This window comes from Cannabis sativa, chromosome 2 (genome assembly GCF_029168945.1).
Source record: "Cannabis sativa cultivar Pink pepper isolate KNU-18-1 chromosome 2, ASM2916894v1, whole genome shotgun sequence".
Taxonomy (NCBI): domain Eukaryota; kingdom Viridiplantae; phylum Streptophyta; class Magnoliopsida; order Rosales; family Cannabaceae; genus Cannabis; species Cannabis sativa.
In genome coordinates, this window is record NC_083602.1 from 91,116,738 (window position 1) to 91,130,205 (window position 13,468).

Consider the following 13,468-nt stretch of genomic DNA (forward strand, 5'->3'; position numbering starts at 1 on the left):
TGGCTTTTTGACACCATATTGTAATAGGTTGGATCTCGAAATGGTGATAATCCTGCTCCAAAAGGATCCAAAGTTGTGTTGGCTCAACACTTTGGCTTTGTTCTCACAACTTCTCAAGGTAATCAAATTCTATGGAAATCACTAAATAAAACTAAAGGGCTTGTCAAATTTTGTAAGGAAATTCTATGGAAATCATTATTTATGGCTCCAAAGTTCAGTAGCTCATGTCAATTAAAGGCCTGCATGTTCAGTAGCTCCAAATTTATATATGCATCATCATCATCAACATTTTTTAATTCATGACAAACGACAATGTTCATGAGACAACAATCCAACATATATACTACATAATAACATATGAAACATTGAAATTGAAATACTGTATTACAGAGATTATTCCAAATAGTAATTATTCAACAAACACACACTGGCAGAGTGACAAATGCTCCTCTAAAGGTTGAGTTGATTGTATATAGCATTGACACTATCCTCTGATTCTGCATTCATTCACAATAATATGCCAATACAGAAAATGCATATGAGTAAATAAGCAATGAAATAACACAAGATAGATGGATGATTAGAAATGTACCTTGATCACAGTTGATAAATACACGTGATTGCACGAGCTTGACTTGATCGAAATCGTCTCCTCCTTCCTCCATCCTTTCTTTGAATTTCATAGGCATATGATCCATCACCATCTCATTGAGTGTACCAATTTTTCTTAGTCCATCTGGAACTCTCCTCAATCTCATACACCCGCGAATACTCAAATAGCCAAGTTTAGGCAGTGCATTCTCCTCCACTTTCCACTCTTTTAAGCCACTTAGAAAATCAAACTCGAGAGATTCAAGTCGAGGGAAACCTCCTCTTGAGCACACCATCTCTTCCCCTAAATAACTATTAAAACCAATTATAAGGACACTTAATTTTGGTAGCTTTTCTAATGTTGGCATTGGATCATCCTCAAGATAGAGATTAGCCAACTGTAACTTGATGAGATTTGAGGAGAATTGGTTGACTTTTGGTAAACTTACTATAGGTGAGATCACTCTAAGCTTATACATTTGAGGACAACTTAATATCAATGGAACAATATCTATCTTGTTGCCAATAAAATTACCTACTTGTAAAGAAAAAAGACGAGTAAACGTGAGATTTTGGGGATTATGTAAGAATTTGTTGAAATTTCCATCCACACATATTGCTAATTTCTTTAGACTCCCAAACCGTAGAAGATCACTCATTAGAAGATTTTTCGTACCAACACCTACCAATGTCTGTAAACTTCTAGACCTAGTTGACCTCAAGAATTTACCCAATTCTACCCCACCAACTGGATTATAAAAATATAGATGCCTCAACTGTTCTAACTTACACATTGAATTTGGTATTATTATATCACTCTCCTTCCTTACTCTCAAAGTCTGCAGGCATCTTAAATTGCCAAAAGAAGATGGAATCTTTCTAATTGGCCAATAAGGAATACTTAATAACCTTAGATGGATCAGATTCCTAAATTCTTTAGGCAACTTCAGAAATGATGTGCAATCAACAAATTCATGACCAACAATTAAAACTCTAAGCATCAAAAAGTGATTGCATACATGACTCAATACTCTTTCTTGGTATACAACTCTTCCATCTTGCATAGTAAAACACCTGAGTGATCCATCTAATTTTCGAACCATATGAATAAAATCATCAGCATTAGTACTTTCATTATCAAATATGGAAACTCTTCGTGCATTTTTTATTATTGGCTCTTCCCCTTTATTCTGCCAATCAATAAAATGTAGAAAGTTTTCTTCTTGAGCTCTAGACACGCACAAATCTCGCATGAGATCATGAATGCAAAATGACTTTATCCTTCCTGTTGAACTCATTTCTTTCACCTGGATCATGCTCCTCTCCACCAACTCACACAACCAATCATATGCCACTTCCTCCAAAGTTTCCACAGAACCTCTTCTTAACGATATAAAACCTTCTGCTATGAGTACACGACAGAAATCTTTTATCCTTATTGTGACATCTTCAGAGTAACGAGCCAAGTACAAAAAACAAGGCTTCAATTTACTTGGTAACTCGTTGTAACTCAAACCTAACACCCCGAAAACACCATGGTGGTTTGAGTCAACATCATGTTGTTGTTCAGCTTGACCTATGCAGCGAGGTACATTTCTTTTCACCAGCTCCCACTCATATATGGTGTGTTTCTTTGATAGAAGACCAGCGAGTACAATGATGGCTAATGGCAGACCAGAGCATTTTTTAAGCATCTCTATTGCTAATTCTTTCTTCCTTTCTTCATCATCATTTGAGTCTGAATTTATATAAAATGCACAAAAAGAATTATGATATAAGTAATGGAACACTGGATTATTATCATGTCAAACGAAGTATAATTAAATTGAGCTCTGGTAAAGCTAAACATATCTAAGTTTAAAAAAATTGTATACAAAGAAATATGAAATATGTATAAATATAAATGGTAGCGAAGATAAAAAAGAATATTATGATCACTAAATTAGAAAGAGTGATATGTATAATTACTTGATGTATCTGTTGCAACATAGGAATACTTGTTCTGAAATAGCTCCCAACTCTCCTTGTCATTTAGGAAATGAAGTTTATGGATGAAACCATGTTGATCCACATGCAAAGCTACATTCTTTTTCCGAGTAGTGAGTAAGATCTTGCTATGTGTGTCTCCTTGAGTTGTAGTAGGGAATGCATGTTTTAGAAGATCCCATGTTGCAGTGGTCCACATATCATCAAGGACCACCAAACATTTCCACTCTTTCTGAAAGTCATAAAGCTTCTTGGCTAATTCAGCATCAGTCAAGTTTTTTATGTATTTTTTTTGTGCATCTGTTGGAGAAGTGAAACCAAATAAAATTCCTTCGAAGACTTCACGTGTATTACATTGCTGAGATATCGAGGCCCAAGCCTGACAATCAAAGTGTTCCCTAACATGAGTATGCTGATAGACCTTTCTTGCAAGAGTGGTCTTCCCCAAACCACCCATCCCACATACAGAAATCACCTTATGCTTATGAGGGTTCTCTTTTTCAGTCAAAAGGCCAACCAACTCTTCTATATCTTTATGGAATCCAACAACAACATTGTCTTCAACAAAAGAATAAGCTTGCCTCAACTTTCTTTGCTGTTGGACATAGCTGCTTGAAGAAGCTTCATCTGCTTTTTGTATTGATCTGTGTACTCCAAGTGCTTCTAATTGTGAAGTCCAAGTATCAATGTTGGATGAGATCCTCTCAATCTCTGATCCAACTTTGTGGACATCAATTCCCTCTCTGAAGATGTTAATAGATCTTTTTAGTACACCTTCATTCCTCTTCAAAGTCACTTTGAGGACATAAGTCTCAATAACATCCTCCAAGGCATAAGCATTTTCTCTGACTTGGACAACCAAAAGGCGAACTCTGTCATCACCATATCTTACCCAAGCATCTGCATCTTTTAAGAAAGCACTCATACATTGAAGCTTGATCTGTGCATTCCCCAGTTGGGCCTCAACTCCACCCAAGAATTGAGCTTCAGAAATCACCAAGTCGCGAAGCCTTTCAATCACAAACGAAACTACAGCATCTGCCATTTGATGATTTTAGTCAGTAACTAAACTGAATTGAACTGAATTGTATGATATGATCTAACAACGAAACAGATCATTCATTTAAGCATTCTATCCCAATGGTGTTTTTGGTATTCAATAATGGCTGCTGCTTTGCCTCAATTTTTCCACGCTTTATTAATAGTAATTAATGTAAGAAAACTTCTTTTTCCATACAGGTAGCAACCACCACAAATTGAGACCAACATTAACTACACATATGGATAAGATGCACATACAGTCCCCAGTCACAAAATCTACAGCGTGAGAATTTTTACTTATTGAGTGTTCAATTGAATAAGGTTGTTGATTGGTAGGAAGTGAACCAACATATCACTAAAATCATTAATATGAATAAGACACACATAGACAAACTCAGTTGACCTTGACCCCAAAGTCTTTCCAGGAAAATAATAATAAAAAAGCATATTATTACATCAAAAAAAAAACATAAGAAGAAGAAGAAGAAAACAATTACAAAGCATCAACAGAAGAACACAAAAACAAAAGCTGAGAAGCACTGCACATGATCTTTTCTTGCTATTGCCATTTTGTCAAATCAAATTTTATGTGTTTCACCATCACATCTTGTTTAAAGAAAACAACAATGTTCATGCGACAACAATCCAAGTATATATATTACATAATAACATATGAAATATTAAATTTTAAAACAGTCACTAATTTAAGAATTAAAACACAACAACACAATTCGAATATTACACATTACATTCCAAATATTAATTATTGAATAAACAGACATTGGTGATTGACAGTGGCAAACACATCCTCCAAATGTTGATATGATTGTCCCACTTAAATTCATTTATAGTCGTTCGGCCAATCTGCATTCATAGTAATGCCAATACAGAAAATGCATAAGCAAATAATGTGTAATATAGATAAAAATAATGATAGAAAAGAAAAAGAATGGAACTAACAACAAAAGATAGATATGTACCTTCATCACATTTGATAAAGACACGTGACGGCACGTGGTTGATTTTGTGGAAATCGTCTCCTCCTTCTTCCATCCTTTCTTTGAATTTCTTAGGCATATGTTGTATGACCATCTCATTGAGTGTCTCTATGTTTTTTAGTCCATCTGGGACTCTCCTCAATCTCCTGCACATTGTAATACGCAAATAGGCAAGTGTAGGCAATGCACTCTCCTCCACTTTCCACTCTTTCAACTCAAATAGAAACTCAAGCTGAAGAGATTCAAGTCGAGGGAAACCTCCTCTTGAGCACACCATCTCATCCCCTATAAAGCTATCATAGTCAATTCTAAGGACTCTTAATTTTGGTAGCTTTTCTAATGTTGGCATTGGATCATCCTTAAGTTTGAGTTTAGTCAATGTTAACTTGATGAGATTTGGGGAGAATTGGTTGGCTTGTGGTAATCTTACTATAGACAAGTTTACTCTAAGCTTATAAATGTGAGGACAGCTTAATATCAAAGGAACAATATCTATCTTGGTGCCAAAGCCAAAACGATTATTCACTTGTAAAGACTGAAGACGAGTGAATGTGAGAGTTTGGGGATTGTGTAAGAATCTGTCAAAATTTCCATCCACATAAATTCCTAATTTCTTCAGACTCTCCAACTGTAGAAGATCAGTCAGTAGAATATCCTTGGTACGAATACCTACCAATGTTTGTAAATTTCTAGACTTAGTTGACCTCAAGAAATTACCAAATTTTGTGCCACCATCTACAGTGATAAGATATAGATGCCTCAGTTGCTCCAACTTGCACACTGAACTTGGTATTATGATATCACTCTGGATCCTTACTCTCAAAGTCTGGAGGCATCTTAAATTCCCAAAAGAAGATGGAATCGTTTCGAATTTCCAATGAGGAATACTTAATAACCTTAGATGGATTAGATTCCCAATTTCTTTAGGCAAATTCAAAGTAGATGTGGCATATTGATGACCAATAATCAAAACTCTAAGCTTCAAAAAGTGATTGCATACATGTCTCAATTCTCTTTTTCTATTCTCAATTCCTCCATGTAGAGCAAGGCACCTGAGAGAGCCATCTATTTTTCTAAACATATGAATAAAATCACTACCATCAATATTTCCATTATCATAGATGGAAACTCTTCGTACCTTTGTTTCTATTGGCTCTTCCCCTTTATTCTGCCAGTCAGTAAAATGTAGAAAGTTTTCTTCTTGGGCTTTAGACACACACAAGTCTCGCATGAGATCATGAATGCCAAAGGATTTTATCCTTCCTCTTGTTGAACTCATTTCTTTCACTTGAATCATACTCCTCTCCACCAACTCACACAACCAATCATATGCCACTTCCTCCAAAGTTTCCACAGAACCTCTTCTTTGCGATATAAAACCTTCTGCTATGAGTATATGACATAGCTCTTTTGCTCTTATCGGGACATCTTCAGCGTAACGAGCCATGTACAAAAAACAAGGCTTCAAGTGACGTGGTAACTCGCTGTAACTCAAACCTAACACCCCAGAAACACTACGGTATTTCGAGTCGTCATCATGTTGTTGATCACCTTGACCAATGCAGCGAATTACATTTGCTTTCAGTTGCTCCCAATCATATACAGTGTGTTTCTTAGATAGAAGACCAGCGAGCATAATGATGGCTAATGGCAGACCAGAGCACTTTTTAAGCATCTCTACCGCTAATTCTTTCTTCCTTTCTTCATCATCATTTGAGTCTGAATTTATATATCCAGTGAAATGCACAAAAAGTATTATGATTTAAGGAATGGAACATAACACTAGATTATTATCATGTCAAACATATGCATAAAGTATAGTTAAATTGAGGTCTGCTTCTTAGATCATATCTCACTAATGCTACATATATTTTTCTATAAATTAAAGGAAGTACTAATATGAAATAGAATAATCAGCAACAATATTTTTATCAAACTGATGTTAGTTTATTGATAAGTACATGTATATACAAATAAAAACAATGATTAAAAAAAATATTATGATGATTGAGTTAAAAAGAGTGAAATATATTACTTGATGGATCTGCTCCAACACAGAAGTACTTTTTATGAAACAGCTCCCAGCTTTCCTCTTCATTGAGCAAATGAGGTTCATGGATGAAACCGTGTTGATCGGCATGCAAAGCTACATCCTTGTTCCGAGTAGTGAGTAAGATCTTGCTATGCAATGTGTCTCCTTGAGTAGTAGTAGGGAATGCATGTTGTAGAAGATCCCATGTTGTAGCAGTCCATATATCATCAAGAACTACCAAACATTTTTTCTGTTTCTGAAAGTTGTAAAGCTCCCTTGCTAATTCAACATCACTTATCATTTTGATTTCTTCTCTTTTTTCTTTGGTGGGAGAAGTGAAAGCGAAGTAAATTGCTTCGAAGACATTGCGTGTATTACATTGCTGAGATATTGAGGCCCAAGCATAACAATCAAAGTGAATCCTGACTTGAGGATGCTGATAGACCTTTTTTGTAAGAGTAGTTTTGCCCAAACCACCCATCCCACATACAGAGATCACCTTATGCTTATGAGAATTCTCTTTTTCAGTCAAAAGGGCAACCAACTCCTCAATATCTTTATCAAATCCGACAACAACATTGTCTTCAACAAAAGAATAAGCTTGCCTCAACTTTCTTTGCTGTTGGACATAGCTGCTTGAAGAAGCTTCATCTGCTTTGTGTATTGATCTGTGTACTCCAAGTGCTTCTAATTCTGAAGTCCAAGTATCAATGTTGGATGAGATCCTCTCAATCTCTGATCCAACTTTGTGGACATTAATTCCCTCTCTGAAGATGTTAATAGATCTTCTGAGCACACCTTCATTCTTCTTCAAAGTCACTTTGAGGACATAAGTCTCAATAACATCCTGCAAGTCAAGAGAATTTTCTCTGATCTGGACAACCAAAAGGCGAACTCTGTCATCACCATTTGTTACCCAAGCATCAGCATCTTTTAAGAAAGCACTCATACATTGAAGCTTGATTTTTGCATTCCCAACTTGGGCTTCAACTCCATACAAGAACTTGGCTTCATCAATTAGCAAGTCTCCAAGCCTTTCAATCACAAATGAAACAACAGCATCTGCCATTTGATGATTTTGCTCAGTAACTAAATTGAATTGAATTGAATTGTATTGTATGATATGATTTAAAGTGATTTATAGGTGATCCTATCCGTATATGTGTGGAGTAGGTAAAAGGCATTAAGCATTATTGGTAGGCCCACCATTATCACCCACTTCCAATAAGGAACCCATCATTATGTCCTCTACTACATCCACTCCTTTTGAACCACTTGTGGGTAACTCAAAAATATAAATTTAAAGACACTTGTATCAAAAATGTAACTTAATTTTACTACATATATATATATAGTCATATATTGTATTTCATATTCAGAGCAGAATTTAACTATGAAACTAGTGTTTTTTCTTCAAAAAATGAGCCCAATTCTATTGGTTATAAGGTGATATTTGATGACTTTGGCCACTTGTTTGTACTAACAACAAACACAATGATAAATTTGGTGTCATGAAACCAGAAGAATCAGTACCAACTTCTTATGCTACTCTATACAACTTGTTTGTCATCAAACATTAATTGTGGGCTACTTAGTTAGAGCATTGAACCCACTAAAGTCATTTTTTATTATTTTAGTGGGACCTTTTTTTACTTGAATAGTTGTATGCAATCACTTTTATAAAATACCGTAAAAATATTAAAAGAAAAAATCTTTCAACGTAAAAATGTAAATTTTTTACAAAAAAAAATAGCAGTTTATGTACTTTTTCCATTTTTCAATCCCTTTCAACAGCCCAGGAATTGTTCCTGGCAAAGTCCTCCATCCCAGCCAGGACTTAATAACCTTCAAACAAACAGAACTTAAGTGACAAGAAAAGGAGATGTTAATACAGTTTCCCTTATATAAAACAATCAAGATCACCTTCACCAACTCACAAACCAGTTAGACAATCAAGATCTCAACTGATCTTGAGTTCTAAACCAGTTAGACAATGAAACAAACACAATTGATTTTACAAGTACAATCACATAATCAAAAGCAATTCACAACACACATTAAACATGAACATAAACCAGAAAGTTGAGACATAAAATCAGATTTTATAGAAGTTCGCCCAAAATGATTGGGGTACATCCTCTTTTGAGCTCGCCACAAGGATTGCTCATTACATCTTATTCCACGGATCAGATTTACAGCTTTGATCTTCAGGAGCTGAAGAAGGAATGATGATCTGCGTAATCTAAAGGGAGTTCAGATGAAACTGTTGAAGGGATTTCAGCTGATAAGAAGGGGACTTAGATATGTAAAATTGATTTGGAATCAAGTGTTCGGGTAACTTTTATATGAATTCATTTAGGTTTACTTTGATTGATTGAGCTGTAATCAGAACTGGATATTGTATCTTGATTGATTTCATAGTGAAGAACCCAAGCAATAATCGCCTAGAATGTGTTTCTAGGGTCAGATGAAGCTTGTAAATCTAGTGTTCTTGATTTACTTTCTGTTTTAATATTCAAGTTACAAATTTTGATTCATTCAATTACAACACATCAACAGAAGAACACAAAAAACAAAAGATAGGAAAAAGAGTCACTAATGTAATTATTGAACAAACACACACTAGTGATAGGCAGTGGCAAACGCATCCTCCACAGAAAATTCATATATAGTCATCATCCCCATCTGCATTCATTCATAGTAATGCCAATACAGAAAATGCATTAGCTAATAATAACATAATTAGACATTACACATGTTAAATTATTGTTGCTTTGACTCCATATAGGATATGTAATTTAATTATTCCTAAAAATAGAGTTACGTTATGCTTATGAGGGGTCTCTTTTTCAGTCAAAAGAGTTACCAACTCTTCTATATCTTTTCCAAATCCGACAACAATATTGTCTCAACATAAGAATATGCTTGCCTCAACTGTCTTTGCCTTTGGACATAGCTTGAAGAAGCCTCAGCTGCATTGTGTATTGATCTGTGTACTCCAAGTGCTTCTAACTGTGAAGTCCAAGTATCAATGTTGGATGAGATCCTCTCAATCTCTAATCCAACTTTGTGGACATTAATTCCTTCTCTGAAGATGCAAATACACCTCTTTAGTAAGCCTTCATTTCTCTTCAAAGTCACTTTGAGGACATAAGTTTCAATAACATCCTCCAAAGTCTTATTTTAACAAATAGAAGTAAGAATTTAATTTTAACATACTTAACTACAATTCTCGTGGGATCGACCTCACTCTTTGTGAGTCTATTGCTTAGTACTTAATAAGCATTATCAAAAAGGAATAATTACATAAGATACAATTTTTTTTTAAAAAAATTACATTTTTACATTTGAATAATTTTTTTTTCTTTTTTTACAGTTTTTCATAGAAACAACACGAAAACAACAAAAATATTACAAAAAGTAATATCTAAATAATATTAAAACAACAACAAACAAATAACAAAAAATCAACAATAAATTAACAAGAGTACAATATAAAAACACCATATTTTCTGTAAATAAAATTAAAAAAATTATAAAAATATTTAAAATTCCGTAAAACTAAATTTTTGTAATTTTTTTTTATTGTTTTTGTATATTTATGAAATAATCCCTATTAAAAATACATGGTAGCAAACTTGTATTTAGATAAAATACAGGGTACCAAATGTGTGGACACCCATTTAAGAATTAAAACAACAACACAATTCGAATATTATACATTATATTCCAAATATTAATTATTGAATCAACAGACATTGGTAATTGGCAGTGGCAACACATCCTCCAAATCTTGATATGACATTCTCCCACTTTAATTCATATCACTTCAGAATCTGCATTCATACATAGTAATACCAATACAGAAAATGCATGAGTAAATAAGTACTAAGTACATATATATTCACTTCCACTCATTATTAAGGGTTGCATTTTATTTGATAATTGAAAATTTCAATTACACAATAATAAATAAGAGGAAAAACAGTAAAATTAATTGTGCAAAAATAGATTCAAAATTATTCACAAAAACTATAAATTTCATAACTAAAAAATAATAACATAATTAGACATTACACATATCAACTTATGGTAGCTTATATATAATTTAATTAGTCCTAAAAAAAACAGAGATATTTGACATACTATATGAATATAATTTTTTACAAAATATAATCAAAGTAATTATAAACTAAAAATAAATAACTAATGGATAATTTGTTTTTCAATTCTCTACAAAAACAGAAAAGAAAATAATGAAAGTATTGAAAAAAAATTGTTATATAAAACAAAATGATAAAAGAGCAAAAAAAAAAAAACATGTTAATTTGGGAATTTGAGTAAAGATAATAATGATAGAAAAAGAAAAAGAATGGAGTTAACAACAAAAGATAGATATGTACCTTTATCACATTCCATGAATACACGTGATGGCACGTGGTTGACTTTGTGGAAATCGTCTCCTCCTTCCTCCATCCTTTCTTTGAATTTCTTAGGCATATCAATTATCTTTATCTCATTGAGTGTAACAATGTTTCTTACTCCATCTGGAACTCTCCTCAATCTCTTACAATAATCAATACTTAAATAGGCAAGTGTAGGCAATGCACTCTCCTCCACTTTCCACTCTTTCAAGTAATCTAGACCACAAAGCTGAAGAGATTCAAGTCGAGGGAAACCTCCTCTTGAGCACACCATCTCATCCCCTCTAAAACTATCATAGGAAATCTCAAGGACTCTTAATTTTGGTAGCTTTTCTAATGTTGGCATTGGATCATCCTCAAGTTCGAGATCTACCAACGTTAACTTGATGAGATTTGGAGAGAATTGGTTGACTTGTGGTAACCTTAATATAGGAGATTTCACACTAAGCTTATAAATGTGAGGACAGCTTAATATCAAAGGAACAATATCTATCTCGGTGCCAAAACGATTAGTCATTTGTAAAGACAGAAGATGAGTGAATATGAGAGACTGGGGATTGTGTAAGAATGTCTCAAAATTTCCATTCACACAAATTCCTAATTTCTTGAGACTCTCCAACTGTAGAAGATCACTCAGTAGAAGATCCTTGGTACCAATACCTACCAATGTTTGTAAATTTCTAGACTTAGTTGACCTCAAGAATTTACCAAATTTTATGTAACTAAGAAATTGTAGATGCCTCAGTTGCTCCAACTTGCACATTGAACTTGGTATTATGATATCACTCGAGCTCCAAACTCTCAAAGTCTGCAGGCATCTTAAATTGCCAAAAGAAGATGGAATCTCTTTAATACGCCAACTAGGAATACTCAATAACCTTAGATGGATCAGATTCCCAATTTCTTTAGGCAACTTCAAAGAATAGGTATCCACAGGCTGATGACCAATAATCAAAACTCTAAGCTTCAAAAAGTGATTGCATGCATGTCTCAATACTCTTTTATAATTATACTCAATTCCTCCATCTACAGCAAGGCATCTGAGAGAGCCATCTTTTTTATCAACCATATGAATAAAATCACTACAATTAGTACTTTCACTATCATAGATGGAAACTCTTCGTACCTTTGTTTCTGTTGGCTCTTCCCTTCTATTTCGCCAATCTATAAAACGTAGGAAGTTTTCTTCTTGAGCTTTAGACAGGCACACATCACGCATGAGATCATGAATGCAAAATGATTTTATCCTTTTTCTTGTTGAACTCATTTCTTTGACCTGAATCATACTCCTCTCAACCAACTCACACAACCAATCATATGCCATTTCCTCCAAAGTTTCCACAGACCCTCTTCTTCGCGATATTAATCCTTCTGCTATGAGTACAAGACATAACTCTTTTACTCTTATGGTGACATCTTCAGCGTAACGAGCCAAGTACAAAATGTTAGACTTTTATTTGGGCTTACATTAAGTTTTATTGGTTTTATTAAAACTTGGGTTAATTGGATAGTTCTTTGCTGTATTAGCCCATGTTGTTGGTGATCAATTGTTAATGTGCTTAGCATTTGTGAGTAAAGTCTAGGTGAAGCAGAAGTGTGGGCTTTTCTAGTTGACTGAAGCCTTTGATGAGCAGGCCCAGCCCAACTAGGGTTTTGTAGCTAAGTCCCCTCCCTAACTCTATAAATACATATTGTCTCATCACAATTGTATACCTTTTGATAATCAGAGAAAATAAACTGCTTCTGATTTAGAGATCTAGGGAGGAAGACTTAGTTGATAGTATTACACTATCGAATTGGAGTAACTGCTGTGGATCAATCAGAGATAATTGCTATGGATCAATCAGGTACACATACCTAATTATTATATCTTATTATTGTGTTCTATGTTATATACAAATAGATCTTGGGTTAATTGTTAATTTATCTAACATGTGGTATCAGATTGCCTATTGTATATGATTTAGAACCTATAATTAGTATAATTAATTTGTATATATTAATTATCCATAATTTCATATTAATTTCGTTATTATTTTATGTGTAATTTTTTGTTTATAAATCTTAAAACTTTAGGGATTTTATTGATCGTTAAATTCTCTTTCAATTGATATATTATATGTTTGAATTCATAGTCTATATTAAGAGAATTTTAATTTTAAAGTTTTAGGGTTTATATGATTATAATGTGAAATTATATTTGTGTATTTTGATTTTATTGTTTTTGATCTAAAATTGATAATAGATTTCTCATAATTAATTGTTTATCAATGTTCCTACATAATTAATTTCGGATTTAACTAAGATTAGCATTACAATTTTTTTTTGTTGTGTTCTTCAATTTTCGGATTGCTTTTGTCATGAAATCTAGAGATTTAACCTTTAATACCCGAAAT

At 33.6% G+C, this 13,468-nt stretch overlaps 3 protein-coding genes across 3 annotated transcripts; all 3 read right to left on the minus strand.

Moving 5' to 3' along the window:
* Positions 1–261: 261 nt before the first annotated feature.
* On the minus strand, positions 262–3,849 carry LOC115719488 (probable disease resistance protein RF9). Its single transcript, XM_030648562.2, has 3 exons — positions 2,560–3,849; positions 593–2,329; positions 262–497 (listed from the first exon to the last, which is right to left on the minus strand). The coding sequence occupies exons 1-3, from the start codon at positions 3,620–3,622 to the stop codon at positions 451–453; spliced, it is 2,847 nt and encodes a 948-aa protein (XP_030504422.2). The 5' UTR covers positions 3,623–3,849; the 3' UTR covers positions 262–450.
* A 337-nt stretch (positions 3,850–4,186) lies between these two features.
* Positions 4,187–7,870, minus strand: LOC115719489 (putative disease resistance protein At1g50180). Its single transcript, XM_030648563.2, has 3 exons — positions 6,652–7,870; positions 4,599–6,335; positions 4,187–4,482 (listed from the first exon to the last, which is right to left on the minus strand). Exons 1-3 carry the CDS (start codon positions 7,715–7,717, stop codon positions 4,460–4,462), a joined length of 2,826 nt encoding a protein of 941 aa, XP_030504423.2. The 5' UTR covers positions 7,718–7,870; the 3' UTR covers positions 4,187–4,459.
* Positions 7,871–10,203: 2,333 nt separating this feature from the next.
* LOC133033863 (probable disease resistance RPP8-like protein 2) lies at positions 10,204–12,509 on the minus strand. The gene is made up of 2 exons (XM_061108919.1): positions 11,052–12,509; positions 10,204–10,484 (listed from the first exon to the last, which is right to left on the minus strand). The coding sequence occupies exons 1-2, from the start codon at positions 12,394–12,396 to the stop codon at positions 10,468–10,470; spliced, it is 1,362 nt and encodes a 453-aa protein (XP_060964902.1). The 5' UTR covers positions 12,397–12,509; the 3' UTR covers positions 10,204–10,467.
* Positions 12,510–13,468: the final 959 nt, after the last annotated feature.